We start from the raw sequence: 15,542 nt of genomic DNA, 5'->3' as shown, positions 1-15,542 counted from the left end.
TGTACAAAGTTACAAACCTTTTCATACATTTATGAGCTTCAGAATTTAACTGGGAAAGTGTAGCCCAGCCCTTTATCCCTTTGCACTGCATGGAGAGAAATGGCTAAAGCAACCACCGCCGTCTTCTGTTCTATGAGCACTATGAGCACGAAGGAACATCTGTTCTCATTTGGGCCACTCGCCCTGGTCAGTGGGAGGCTGCCAGATCCCCCTGGGACGACAATGGCAGAGGCTGCACAGCTTCCTGAAGGTTCCTGAAGACAGAGGTGCCACGGCACCATCCGAGGGCAGAGAGTCAGGCCAAGGGCAATGACAGAATCTTCTGGAGACCGCACAGCGACCTACCCATCTGTGTGACCCACACCCATCACTATCTTGCATTGGGCACATGTCTTGCCCAGGGCAAGGAAAGTTGAGGCCTGCCCTTACAGTGTGGCCTGGATGCAGGCCTGAGAACACAGTCGACTTTGGCTTTGCTTGGAAAGCTCCATCATAACTCCCAGCCCCTCCAGAAGATGACTGTCTTCTCAGCTGGAGCCATGTGACTCAAGAGAGGTTTACTGTCAGAGCTTGCTGTTCTTCTGAAACTGGGCCACTAGGCTGAGGACCTGCTCAGAGGCTTTGATGTTCTTGGAGCCGAGGTAGGAGGTGCTGTTGGGGCCGGTCTCCTCCAGGAAGTAGCGGTAGTTGGCCATCAGGCTGCAGGAGCTGGTGATGCCTTTGAGGCTCATGTCCGCCATCCAGTTGATGCGCCACAGCACTGCCCCGTTCTGCAGGTGGAAGTTGGCCACAGGGTTCAGTGCGTAGCCGCGGTGCTTCTCCCCATACAGGTACCAGGCACACAGCCTCATCAGCGGGGCCTGCAGCGCCCGCACCAGCTTCTCGGACTGCACCCACTCGCTGCTGCTGAGGCGGAGCTTGAGGGTCTCGTTAATGGGGCCACCTATGATCTCCGAGATTTCCTTACATTCCAAATCTGTAAAGAGTTCATTCCTCCCGTGCTCCTTTGTTTGCGAGCTCAGAAGCCCCAGGAGCCATTTGGTGAATCCAGGTATAGGCGACAGACTCGAAAACACCTCAAGGTGAGGAAACTCTCTCTGTAAAGCATGGTTGGGGTGGAAGGAAGGCGGAGAAAACATACATATTCAGCAGGTACGTTACCAAGAGAGGAGCACCTCTCAACCTACAGTTACTGCTGTGTAGTGGGCGAAGTGACATCCGATACATGTTATTTATCTTCTTTCAAGAAACTTGTTTTTTCCTTAGAGTCAGGGTCTTGCTCTATTGCCCTGGCTGGAGTCATCCTGCAGTGGTGTCATCCTGGCTCACTGCAGCCTCCATCTCCTGGGTCCAAGCCATACTCCTGCCCTGGCCTGCTCAGCAGCTAGGAACACAGCCATGCCCCACCGCGCCCAGCAGGGAACAGTTATCAGGAACCTGATGTGTGCCCAGCCCTGGAGGCATCCTGACTTCCTAAGGCAGGGCACCTGGGTCCCCACCACCCCTTGTCATGTCGGCAAAACCGAGACTAGTGTGTTGGGGGACTTGCCTAAAACCAGACAGCTGGCCAGTGGGGAGCAGGACGTGGGGTCCCACAGTTACTCACTGCAGACCGTGTCTGTCCTGCACACCATGCCCCTCCCATGGTTACCTCTGAGGCCCCACAAGCTGCTCTGCTGCTTGGCACATGAGTGCCCAGGGATGGATAAGTGAACGACCAGCCACACCACAGGGGGTGCACAACGGGGCAGAGAAGGCGGCTGCGGGTGTCTCTCCACATCACATGACACGGCTCAACTGTGACTGTCCTAACTATAGAGAGATCTCATTCTCATTTCCAAAAATCCACTACTTTCTGATTATAAATGTAATACATGCTCAATATGGAAATTAAAAAAAAAATTAATGACAGAAGAAAAGAAAAAGGTCATACTCCACTACACTGAGAAAACTACTGTCCACAGTTTGCTACAGTGAAGGGCTGGTATGTCTTGATGCAATTTTTGCATGGGTGAGACACTTATTCTGCATTTTGCATTATGAATTTATATTGTGAGCATTTTCTCGTTATCATTTAAAATTCAAAAACAGAGAATTTTAACCACAGAGTAATATGAAAAATGAAAAGAGAAGACTGTTATGTTCCTCACCATGTTCCTCTCCTTGAGCATTTGTGGTGGCTCCCAGGTTTTTTGCTTTTCTTTTTTGACTCAGTTGCTCCCAGGCTGGAGTGCAGTGGCATGATCTCAGCTCACTGCAACCTTCGCCTCCTGGGTTCAAGCAATTCTCCTGCCTCAGCCTCCCAAGTAGCTGGGACTATAGGTGTGCACCACCCCACACAGCTAATTTTTGTATTTTTAGGAGAGACGGGATTTAACCACATTGGCCAGACTGGTCTCAAACTCCTGACCTCAGGTGATCCGCCTGCCTTGGCCTTCCAAAGTGCTGGGATTATAGGCATGAGCCACCATGCCTGGCTGCGTTCTACTTTTGTAAACCCGGATGAGCGCCTCCCTGCAGAGGGGTCATTCACTCCCTTCTAGACTCCCTTTGAGGACTCTACACTGGCTGCACAGGGGCAGGTAAGTGGCACCCTCAAGAGAGCTACTGGGCTAAGGCCCGACTCCCCCAAATCCCGGGATCTGCTCCTCCTCTTCCTGCCTTCCTTACCCTGACACATTGTCCTTCCCTGCCCTGCTCATTACCACCCTCAGCTAAGATAGAGGAACAAGGAAACTGTGTGAATGAGAAATGGCTTATTGCTACCCAGGGGAAATATGGCTGCATGTTAATGAAGCCAACACCCAGTCTAATCCTGAGGGCTTCAATTTGAAATTGATTATGAATTTATGAGGAGCGTGTAAATGTCCTCACTGCACACTGTCACCCTCTAAGGAAGGGCTCTGCTGCAGCTATCTGCGGCCCCAACACAGAGAGTACCCTGCTCAGAGCCAGTCGTTAGCAATCATCTAGCTACTGCAACTATGCACTAGATTCTACACATCTGAGTTTATTCAAACCCCTGCTGAGGTTGGTAGTTTCTGAAAGCCTAGGCCCAGAGTGAATTTCAACCTTTCTGTTGTAGGATGGCTCATGTGTTTTTCACAGGGCAGCAAAGCGAAGGGAGTTAGATCAAAACTGAGCCGAAGCACCTACCTTTGAGCCATCTGGTCTAACCTGAGCACCCCCTCACAGGCTGTAAGAAGGCCCACGCTGACAGCATGTCAGGCACCAGAGACCCCGAGAGTGTGGGCAGGGGCAGGGGGAGGTCTGACACGGCAGGATGACCACCAGCTGTGCCATCTGGCTGGGACACTTGAGAGTGACACTTACACCAGGACACATGAAATCAAGAGCGTCCTGAGCAGATCACAATGAGGTCGCCCTAGAGACAGCTGATGACCTCAGAACACAACTGCATCTTGCTGGCAACTGCACAGCTGGGCTGGAGGCCTCATTTCAGCATCATTCTCATCTCTCTGGGAGACTCATGGCTCCTAGGAGCTGCTGAGGGGCCGCTGGCACCCCTTCTATGCCCTGCCTGTCCCTTTAGCTCCTGTCTTCATCTGCGTCCCTCATGGCACCTGACACCTCACAAGGTTTGCTGACCTGACCACATGAAGCCAAGTGTGACTGGGCCTCGCTGCGTGTCACTTACCTGCAACTCCTTGACGACTCGCTTTATGAGGAATGTTCCCAGCTCCACCCCCTGGAGCCCCTGCTGGGTCAGACTGATAGAATAAAAGATGGCGGCGGCAATTCTGCTTTTCTCTTCTGTTTCTGATGGAGGACTTTCCTTCACGATTGCCTGGAAAACACGGACGACGGTTCTTAGGACAGCCTGGACTCTCTGCAGCCCACATGGCAACCCTGTCGCTGGGGCCAGAAGACAATTCTCAGAGCACTGAAAGAGATTGCAGAGAACTCGGCTCCCCAGCTGGGGTTCAGGCTATGGAGCCTAAAAGCTGCTGTTTTGAAAACTCTACAGGAAAATGTCCTCAGCCTCCTCGGGGTCCACAGGGCTGCATTGTTTGTGCCATTTTGCAATGTTCATGCAAACTTTGTGGAAGAGCAACGTACGTCCCTTTCTGTCTCTTTTAAGCCTTTGTGCAAACAAAAATGTGCTCCATAAACTCTCCTGCCGACACTCAGCGCTAACCCGCTGATCCTAGGGACCAAAGAGCTTCAGTTCCTTCAGCTTGTCCTTAAAGTCCTGGTGTTTTATACCATTTAATTGTCGTTCCTCTTTTTCTCTGAACCCTAGTTTTTCACATTTCTCAAGAGGCCATACGCAGTCCCAAATCATTTTCTTTTAGGAAATTTACCTTTGTTTGAATTTTTCATGTCCCTTTTCGGTTTTGTGCCATCTCTGTTTTTCCTTAATGGCAACACACATTTGCACAGATGTACACACGAGGCAATCTAAGAAACGACCTAGAATGTAAGCTGCTTCATTGAAGTCTGAGTTTACTGCCTCTCATTTTTGACTGCAGCGTTTTCTAATCCCCCATACTCTGAAGCATAATCCTTAATACTCTAAAGGTCACTTGATAACAGTGGAATAGCAGGATTACCTTTTTGTTTGCTTCGAAGCAAGTACACTAGCTTACTTTTGAAGAACCAATTTAAACTGTTTTAACTTCTACCAGCTACCTCTGATTCTGGAAGAAGTATTTAGCTCAGAGCGCATACATCAGGTCTGGCAGTCAGTCCACGAACTTTCTGAAACTGTCTATGGAATGTGTGACTCTATGCACACCTGCCCCGAGGAAAATGTCCTCAGCCTTTTTTCCCTTTAGATTCTCAACAGGGTCTGTGACTCCTACGAAGTTAAGCAACACTGCTGTGAGAAAGCGGGAGAGCTCATGACACAGAGGAGACATCCTCCGATGCCCGTGCTGGGCCTGCTGTCCTACACTGCACTCTGTGGAAGAGCCCAGGGGCTCAAAGAACAGAGCTCACTTCACATCACTCCCAGGCTTATCTCCTTTTTTTTTTGAGATGGAGTCTCGTTCTGTTGCCCGGGCTGGAGTGCAGTGGTGCAATCTTGGCTAACTGCAACCTCTGCCTCCTGGCAAGCGATTCTTGTTTGAACCTCAGCCTTCCAAGTAGCTGGGATTACAGGCACCCGCCACCATACCCAGCTAATTTTTGTATTTTAGTAGAGATGGGGTTTCACCATGTTGGCCGGGCTGGTCTGGAACTCCTGACCTCAGATGATCTGGCTGCCTCGGCCTTCCAGAGTGGTAGGATTACAGGCGTGAGCCACTGTGCTGGCTCTCCTTTTTTCAAGAAGTCTGCAAGTTACCTTGTGATTCCTTGTGCAAAAATCCCAGCAATGTTTTTTTAAAGTTTTCAAAATAAAAACAAAACTTTCTTTAGTTATACAAGGGAGGTTTGTGTAACATCAAAGAGGCAAAAAAAATTTTTTTACAAGGCAAAATGAATAAAACAAACAAAAAAGAGAAAAAAAATACATGCATAAAGAAAAAATACTAAATTAGGCCTGGCATGGTGGCTCACGCCTGTAATCCTAGCACTTTGGGAGGCCGAGGTGGGTGGATCACCTGAGGTCAGAAGTTCAAAACCAGCCTGGCCATCATGGTGAAGCGCCATCTTTAGTAATAAAAATAAATAAGTAAATAAAAAAGAAAAAATACTAAATTACTCCAAAACCTAATCCCCATGCCCGCTGCTGCTGACCTTTTCATGCACACCTTTCCAGGTCTGTCTCATAGCCTCCCAGTATGCACACTGTTAAATACATAGGACTGCAGACCCACGCATATTCTCATGTGTCCAAATAACTATGCGCAATTCTACACATATGGAAGACACCTTCCCCTTAGAGTCAGGATGTGGGAGGGGTTTGAATTCCAGTTCCACCCTTACTTGCTCTATGATCATGGGTAAGTTACAAATGTTCCCCTAAGCCTCAGTTTTCTCATAATACCTAAATCACAGGCACTCTGAGCAATAACACACAAAATGTGCTTCATGGACTGACAGGCACAGAGCACATATTCAACAGGTATTATTAATATTGATCATAAGACCACGCTCTACACATGCTACTGTGTAAACTTGAACTTCACCTCAACAGTAAGTCAAGCTTGGCTTTCCATGTCAAAATATAACCCTACATCAATATTTAAATACATGACAGAAATCCGATGTACGTGAGGCCGCACCATGTGTTTACAACACACTCCTGGAGCCCATTTTCTCCTGATGGGCCCGAGGTTATCATCCACCCTTTCTGTCGGCAATGCTGCAGGAGCAGCCATCTAACTCTCAGGGCTCAGCATCTCCCCAGGAGAAGTTCCTAAGGTGGAATTTTCAGGCCAGAAGGAACACGCAATCTGAATTTTCATACATCTTGCCAAACTGCCCTCAAAGAAGTCATAATGGCCCCTCATCCCACCAACAGGGCGTCAGAGTGTGACTCCTTCAAACACAAACACTGTAAGGGGATGAGTTTCTCCTTGGTGAACAGGAACATCCGCTCGTTTGCCCTACTCAACTTCTCTAACTTCTCAGCAGGACACCTGCTTAGGGCACTCACCTTGTGCCGGACCACCGTCCACTCAGCTTTCTAACAGTCCCTCGGGTCCTCTTGGCCTGAGCAAACCTGTGCTGGCCCAGGGGTCTCAGGCTCCCTGCCACCTGCCTTTAGCGCTCCTATTTCCAGACCCTGCAATGTGGTCCCTTGTTCTTCTGCCCCCCTGGGCCTGCAGGAGCATTTCAGACATTCTTGCCAAACTCATCCAGGAGCAGAGCAGCTTGCCACGGGACGGGGCTATCAACCACAAGTGCCATAACCTGCACTCACCAGGCAGTGTCCTGGGCCCAAATCACGCATGAGGGATGGAGCGTATCTTTCAATTTTCCAATCAAGTCTCTTTCAAAACTCCCCACAGGCATTTAACAAAAGCTGTAAAGGAACCATGTATGAACCAGGTATCCCGTCTCTTCTTCCTTCACAATTACTTTCTGCCTCACAAACGTGTTCTGTGAGAGACTTTAACTTTTCTCAACCCAAGGTCAACACAGCCAGATGAACGCCGTCCTTGCTCCGTAACTGCCTGCCTGCTACACTTCTACACTCTATACCTACACATCTGGAGACTTTATTTAAGTAATTAAAAAGCCCAAAACCATTTATTTTCAAAAAAAGAGGATAAAATCAAGTAAAAACAAAAACACAACTTAAGGGACTTTGTGGGATGCCTATCTTGTCCCAAATTGACCATCACAGGTACCTGGATGTTGCTGGAGATGTCACCGGTCAGTGCCACATGCAGAACAACCAGGGGCTCCCCAGGGGTGGAACAGTGAGAAAAGAAGTAACACCTTCTGTAGGGCCCAACGCGGCGCTTCATGTCCATCCAACTTTTTACAGGGTGCACGGCCTCCGACCTGGGGTGAAATTTGTAAAGAGGTAAGACAAACGTAAAATTCACAACTTAAATAACGGTTTATGACTCCTATTCACATTATTCATCTAAGTCAAATTTTTTTAAATAGAGCTTTAATGGAAAGAAAGTCATTTTAATGAGAAACAGAACCCACTGAGAGGAACTACAGTGAATGACCATTTTACAAACAAAATTGTGCTCCAATTTTAATCCCAATTTTAAGAGGAGTTTGTGAGGCTCTGGGGAGGATTCACGCAGCAAGTTTTCATGCGAAACCTAATCAAACGCTTGGTGTTGGACACTGCGTCTTTTCTTTCCTTGGGATCTCTGTGAAGCGCTGTCAGTGCTGCAAACACTGGGCGGATCTGGTTTCTTCTGTCTAGCAACCTCACCCACCACTACTGTGTTTTTAGCATGTGAAATGGCAGCAGGCACCATCAGCCCTTTGAATTGGTTACATTTCCAAGAGTAGGACACTTTTCAAACCTTGGATTTCGTGGGACTACATGTAATGTGAAGACGCTTACTCACAAAGAGTCCCGGGTTGTGAGGCACCATGGCACGTTGCCTGTGTTATATTGCGTCCTGGATGTAACACATGATACAGTTTGTTGAGAGACTTTAACCTAGGGAGACATCTTAACAACCAGGTGGGCTAAATGTTGTTTTGATTATGAATGCCAATGCTTGGCCCAGTGAGTTTCTACAATTCTGATCATGGGGTCTTGGGAAGATAGAAAATGGGCCTGTTTGCTTTAAACAAGAGGACACAAATAAGACCCCACGTACAGCTCACTGAGAGAAGCATCAGTTTCTCCTGGTGCCCTTTCCTCTTCCTCCGTGATCTTAGTGTCATGTGTGGTGACAGTCACATTTGCAAATACCGTGTTCAGATTTTATTAGACTTGAAATAAACTGCACATGTGAAGGGAGATAGACTGGCTTTTAGCCAATATAAAACACATATAAATATACATGAAAAATATCTGCACAAAGCAAATGAGAACCTGAATACTTACTCACTGATTTTCTGCAGCACTTCACAGGGTGAATGCCAGGTAACACGCTCCAGGTTAAGGAACCCGGAGGAAAACCACTCTGACAGCATTCCTTTCAGTACCCCGTTCATCTCCTGAAAGGAGAAGACACAGGCCTTCAGTGTACAGCAGATCAAGCCCAGCTCTGTGCTGTGGCCAGCAAAGGGAACAAAAACGCGCCAGCATGATACGGAAGACAACTGTGCAAGACGATCCTCCAAACAGCTTTTCCCAAGACTCCTCTGTCACACTCTCATCTCAAACCAAGTCAGGCTTTAATTCAACTCTCGATTTAGATGTAACCACTTCAGTCTGTAAGACTCCTGAATGGAAATAATTCAATTTGAGCTAAGTTGCCCAAATCAAACAGTATGTTCCAATTCATTTACCAGAGTGAGCATTCTAATTACATGAAGTTAACATAACAATGGAAGATACACTGTAAGAGAAACCTAAGACAGACAGCAAGGGGTCAACAGCACTGTCCGCAGCCTCTTGGGAACCTTGATATGTCAAAACATTACTCCTGCTTTTCCTTAGAAAAACAAGTACTTGGTCCAGGAGCCCTATTTCATCAACTTGGAGATGTACATTTTCATATTTTAACATCTCTTACATCAGGATGCATCTTTTGAATGATGGCGGGTCACAGTCTAATTGGCAGCATTTCCATTTTTTTTGAGAGACGGGGTCTCACTCTGTCACCCAGGCTGGAGTGCAATGGCATAAACACATCTCACTGCAGCCTTGACCTCCTAGGCTCAAGTGATCCTCCTGTCTCAGACCCCCAAGTTGCTGGGACTACAGGTGAGCGCCACCACACCTGGATAATTTTCGTTTTATTTTTTGTACAGATGGGGTGTCACCATGTTGCCCAGGCTGGTCTTGAGCTCCTGAGCTCAGGCAATCCACTCGCCTTGGCCTCCCAAGTACTGGGATTACAGGCGTGAGCCACTGTGCCCTGCCATAACTGGAAGCATTTTTAATCTACCTTCGAGGGACACAAAATAAGAGTGTATCTGGCAACCAGTGCATTTCAGAGTTGATGAAATCACCCTAATTTTGCTTCACTTATTTATAGCGTATCTACTTCCCCAAATGTTGTGAGTTGACTTGACCACCCAAGATCCATCAGCACTGAAGCCTTTCAATCAAGAGCAGAAAAACACAGGCACCGGGCAGGAGCAGCGCCATCTCAGTGTTGCCTGCATGGCCACAACCTGTTGGTCCCAGTGGCTGTATTCCTTTTCTTCCAAATTAACAGAAGCCTCACTTTTCAGCTAGGGACACAGCTGTCCAGTATAAAAACTGCACTGCAGCTGGGGGGCAGCCATGTGACAGATTTCTGGCCAATGAGGTGTAAGCAGCATTCTCCTGCAGCCACTTTGGGGAACTTGAAAAGACAGCAGGAGCCTGCCCTTGGCCCATCTTTTTGTCTTTTCCACTGCAGACTGGAAGGCGGTGTGATGGCTGGCACTGGAGCAGCCAGCTTACGCCATGACGTGACTTTGGAGATGAAGGATTTTCTGGGCAGAGCAACAAGATTCAAGTCTGGATCCACCAAGGACACCAAAGAGCAGAATCAGCTCTGGGCTGCCTACCTGTAGACTTTCACATGACAGACAAAGTTTGTCATATTCAAATCACTGTTATTGTGGGCCTCTGTTATTCATAGATGAAATATATATTAACAGATCCACTGAACATTACTAGTGAATAACAGTAAACACCTCAGGACATCCATTACAGGAACGACCTTCTGAATCTCTGTATAAGGGTCATAAAGAACATGATGGGCAACAAATACAAAGAATGGCTTTACAACAGCTATAATTTTTTCTTTTTTTTTTTTGACAGACATTGTCTTGCTCTGTCCTGGGCTGGAGCGCAGTGGTACAATCTCGGCTCACAGCAACCTCCGCCTCTTGGGTTCAAGCGATTCTCCTGCCTCAGCTTCCAAATGTTGTAAGACCATTTCACATTTTAATTCCTGTTAAAGGGTGACGGGACTCAAAACTGTTGCCTGAGGAAGAGTTGCAGGTTTTGGGATGGTGGCTCAGAGAAGTTTTTGGAAGGAGGTGAGAACTACCTTCATATGTTTAATCATTAGGGCACGAAAGACACCACAAATTTGTTCTGTGTGGCCCCACAGGGGCCAGGGAAGTAAATCTAGGACCAACTGGTGGACGTCATGGACAATCAGACTTGGACTGAATTTTGCATAAAGAACTTTTGAATAGCCAGGGCTGTCTACAGAGGTCATCCTAGAAGATGGTGAACCTCAGCACTGGAAGTGACTGAGCACAGGTGGACAGAACTCAGCAGAGCTTTTTAAAAAGGATTTAAGCATCGGACAGACAGCTGGATCAGATGATCTCTGCAATTCCTTTTAACTCTACATTCAATAACTGAATGTCCTTTACTTGGTTGTAAACTCCATCAAGGCAGAGTCCATTTCTGATTCATTCCTGCAGTTCCCAAAACATTCACTAATAGAATAATATCCGATGGAAAAATGGAAAGAATGTGATTAGAAAGTAGCAGGAGGGGAGGATGAGAGAGATCGTTTGCTGGGTGACACAGAATGGCCCTTTATGAAACTGCATTTTCTGCATTTGACAACAGTGCTTCTTAGTCTTCTAGGATCCTCACACACTTGAGTATGTGCTAAAAACCACAGGCCCCATCCCCAGAACACTGCAAACACGTTTTCCTGGGGTCATGGACTCCTCTGATACTTATCCACGGACCATCCCAGAAGCCAGGGGGACTTACACACTGCAGGTTAGGAACGGGTGAGCTGAGCTCTGTGTAAGAGGTACTGGCATCTCTCTTACATCCATGATGGGAAAAAAGCTGGAAACACCCAGTTTTACTATCAATTCAATATTAATTATGAAAGAAATGGTTTGGCTGATGAAAGCTCGTCCCCTACAAATCTCTTCATTCTATTTTGGGCTCCTGACAGCCACAAAATGTGACCCTGGTACATGAGAACTGGGAATCTAGGCTAAAGGTGAGAAGTATCCGTTGCTCAGTTCTAACAGCAGCAGCAGCTGCTCAGGCTGGAATGAACCACAGCACGTGGCAAGGTTGCCAGGATACAAACAACACCAAGGAAAGAAGCCTCCTCGACTGTACGTGCATTAATTCAGCCACCATTTATCACCAATACAGGACTGAGAAACACAACTGCTGGGAATATCCTGGTGATGCTAAGGTAAGCGACAGTTCTCAGTTGATTCTGCTGGAGTGCGTCTTATTTTTTTTTTTTAAAGACAGGTCTTGCTGTATTGCCCAGGCTGGACTGAACTCCTGGGCTCAGCTGAACCTCCCAAATAGCAGGGACTACAGGTGCGTGCCACCGCACCTACCTCTGTGTATTCTGTATTGTTAATTCTGTTGTCTTGTACGATGCTGCTTAGACCAGCCAACCTTTCCTTTTAAAAGAGAACTCGGTTCCCTCTCTTTTGAAGATCTATCAAGATCTGCCTATTTTGGGTATGTGAAGAAAACCTACCTTCCCTTGTCCAGAAGCCCTGAGCTGGGGAAGGGAGTTGAAAGCCATGGATGAGGGCAGCCCTGCAGAGGCTGAGAAACTTGGGGACAATTCCCACTCACATGAGCTGCCACTCTGCAGGTGTACACTTCATACTGGGGTATACTTTCCTATCTAAAAATAAGTATTATTTAGCATAGCTAAGCACAGAATTTACTAGAACCTACAAGGCATACTCTGTTAATTAAAAGGCAGAGGAAACACAATTGTTTAGCATGGCCGGGTGGCTGTGGCAGTAGGAACACGTCCCTTCTCTAGTTTCTGTGCCTCTGTTAAGGTTCGAGCACCTCTCATTTCACCCTAACTCCAAGGTCCAAACCGCCCATCGGGGACCCTTTCCAAGAATTAATGGTCAACCTCCCTCAAGTGGCCACAAATTGCTGAACCTTGCTCAGGCCTTCCCCTCTACTGGGGATTCAAGTTGGTTTCACTGGGATTTCACCTCTAAGAAACTGAAGTCATCAACCCACTGGGCCTCTGCAGAAAAAACAAAAGCCTATAAACCACCACCCCCCAAACACATACACTGCATCCTCCTACCCACACTTACCATGAAACCACAGGGACACAAATACCCACAAACTCCTCTATGTTCGTTCAGGAGGACACACATCCAGACACGGTAACGAGCCTCCAAACTCACTCAGACCAGAGGAAAAGAATCTTTTCAAAAGTAAGAACACAGCTGGGTGCAGTGGTTCACACCTGTAATCCCAACACTTTGGAAGGCTGAGGCAAGTGGATTATCTGAGATCAGGGGTTCGAGACTAGCCTGGCCAACATAGTAAAACCCCATCTCTACTAAAAACACAAAAATTAGCCGGGCATGGTGACAAGTGCCTATAACAGCTACTTGGGAGGCTGAGGTGGGAGAAGTGCTTGAAACTGGGAGGCAGAGGTTGCAGTGAGCCGAGATCACGCCATTGCATTCCAGCCTTGGCAAGAGAGAGAGACTCTGTCTCAAAAAAAGAAAGAACATTTCAAAGGGAATACTTCTTTTCCTGATATAATTATGCCGCTTTATAGATTTGTCTTTTTTTGAGACAGAGTCTCACTCTGTTGCCCAGGCTGCAGTGCAATGGTGCGATCTCAGCTCACTGCAACTTCCACCTCCCAGGTTCGAGTAATTCTCCTGCCTCAGCCTCCCAAGTAGCTGGGATTACAGGTACCTGCCATCATGACTGGCTAATTTTTGTATTTTTAGTAGAGAGGGTTTCACCATGTTGGCCAGGCTGGTCTCGAACTCCTGACCTCAGGTGATTTGCCTGCCTCAGCCTCCGAAAGTGCTGGGACTACAGCATGAGCCACCAAACCTAGTGCTTTATAGATTTTTCTATCACTCCCCACACTAAATTATTTCTTTATCATTCTCTTTTCTACAGATTAAAATTGAGTTTTGTGATCACAGTAGTCAGGGATATTGACAAATACCCTCTCTACAAATTCCTTAATTATTAAAACAACTAAAATTTTCTCTTGGAATAAATCTATTAAGATCAATCCACTTATTATAATCCAAGGAGCTCAACAAGTCTACATGAGATGAACATAGCATAGCATAGAAGTGAGAACGTAACACGCATCAAGGCATCCGATAACAGGGACCTCCTACTATCCTTGTCATTAATCATGGACAGGGTCTACCTTCTCCATGCACTGGGTTTGCTATCTAGACAAACACCACACAGACACTTGGCCATTGCACACTGTGGAAACTTTCAAATAGCACTTGTTTCTTCCCAGCCAGGAGACCTGATACTGGGTCTGAACTTTGTATCAAAAAGGATAATGACTCCCCAACATAAAGAAAAGATACCTTACCTGATCTGAAATATCCAAGGAAAGAGAGGTATGCCAGCCCCGTCACATGCCTCCTGTCCTCATGCTGGGCTATGCTCATGAAGGAAACACCAATCTTTCGGATTCATGAATTTCCAATAATCCCAATCCCTGGTCAGAGACCAAAGTCTTGACAAACCATGCCCTCATTTTTATACCATATTTTAGCAAAGCTCCAATACACTTTTCTTAGAGGACTGGAAGGCTGCCTCTCAGCTGACCAACAATCAACTGATTTTCTCCCCTTAATGCAGTGTCAATCGGCCCAGGAGGGTTCAATAAGTTGGATAAAAACCACCTAAACTCACTTCTCTAAACAATGGATGGCAAAGACCGGCCTGGAAACGACCTCCCTTCCCGGTCTCTTGCTTCTTCCACTATGCCCACCATCCTGTAACACACATGGCATCAGCTGGGTGCAGTGGCTCACAACTGTAATCCCAGAACTTTGGGAGGCTGAGGCGGGCGAATCACAAGGTCAAGAGTTTGAGACCAGCCTAGCCAACATGGCGAAACCCGGTCTCTACTAAAAATAAAAATAAATTAGCTGGGCATGGTGGCGGGCACCTGTAATTCTAGCTACTCGGAAGGCTGAGGCAAGGGAATCGCTTGAGCCCGGGAGGCAGAAGTTGCAGTGAGCCAAGATCATGCCCCTGCACTCCAGCCCGATTGAGTGTGAGACTCCGTCTAAAAACACACAAACAAACAAAAACCCACACAGCATCAGCATCATTCTGTGGCGTCACATTTGCCACTTATTCTAAAAGTGCCTTTGCACCTATAGTATTCAGTAAGAAAAGAACCTGAGCAGCATCACACAGTGAACTACATCAGGCCCAGGGAAACGCTCAGGTCCAAGCCCACAGGAGCTCTCCTATAAAATAGCGCATGATCATATGGGCTTATCTAGCACGTGCGAAGGCCAAAAGAAGCCAGGCAAGTAGACACCTGTGTGGCAGGGCTCACTGTGCACATATCCAGGGTGCCGAGACAGGGGCAACCTGGGAGTGAGACCCCTGCTCCCCTGAGAGCACTCAGCACTTAGGAAAGCCCTTGGGGGTCTGGGAAGCCTGCAGTAAAGCTTCGTGTGCCAAACTTCTGGTGTTTTCTAATGCTGGATCCCTTAAAGCAAAAAGTTCTAGCTGAGTCACCTCATTAATGTGGATGCAAAATCCAGACTGAGGTAAAAGGAATGGAATCAAAATGGACTCCACACCAAACCCACAGAATGTTCAATACTGCAAGTGAATGCTAATGTCTACTGGGGACTTGGGGTGACAAGGATGTGTCAGTGTATCTTCCTGAGTTGTAACTAATGTCCGGCTCTGTTGGGGGATGTTGATAATGAGGGGAGCTATGCCTGGGTGATGGCAGGGGGTATAAGGGAAATTTCTGTATCTTCTACTCAGTTTTGCTGTGAACCTAAAACTGCTTTAAAACAGAGTCTATTAAAAAAATGGGGCCAGGCGTGGTAGCTCACACCTGTAATCCCAGCACTTTGGGAGGGTGAGGCAGGTGATCCCCCGAGGTCAGGAGTTCAAGACCAGCCTGGCCAACATGGTAAAACTCTGTCTTTACTAAAAATACAAAGATTAGCTGGGTGTGGTGGTGGACACCTGTAATCCCAGCTACTTGGGGGGCTGGGACAGGAGAAATACTTGAACCCAGGAGGCAGAGGATGAAGTGAGC

The 15,542-nt window shown here is 47.2% G+C and overlaps 1 protein-coding gene across 1 annotated transcript in view; it reads right to left on the bottom strand.

Moving 5' to 3' along the window:
* Window positions 1-4: 4 nt before the first annotated feature.
* The window catches only part of MLYCD (malonyl-CoA decarboxylase), a 19,106-nt gene continuing 3,568 nt past the window's right edge, over window positions 5-15,542 (bottom strand). The window contains exons 2-5 of the mRNA XM_017543592.2: window positions 8,438-8,550; window positions 7,263-7,419; window positions 3,659-3,808; window positions 5-1,097 (exon numbers count right to left, since the gene is read on the bottom strand). Coding sequence (XP_017399081.1) covers window positions 564-1,097; window positions 3,659-3,808; window positions 7,263-7,419; window positions 8,438-8,550 — 954 coding nt within the window. The 3' untranslated portion in view covers window positions 5-563. The remainder of the gene's footprint in view (window positions 1,098-3,658; window positions 3,809-7,262; window positions 7,420-8,437; window positions 8,551-15,542) is intronic.

The sequence above is a fragment of the Cebus imitator genome, unplaced genomic scaffold, assembly GCF_001604975.1.
Source record: "Cebus imitator isolate Cc_AM_T3 unplaced genomic scaffold, Cebus_imitator-1.0 Scaffold159, whole genome shotgun sequence".
Classification (NCBI taxonomy): Eukaryota; Metazoa; Chordata; class Mammalia; order Primates; family Cebidae; genus Cebus; species Cebus imitator.
This window is presented reverse-complemented; position numbering and strand designations above follow the sequence as displayed.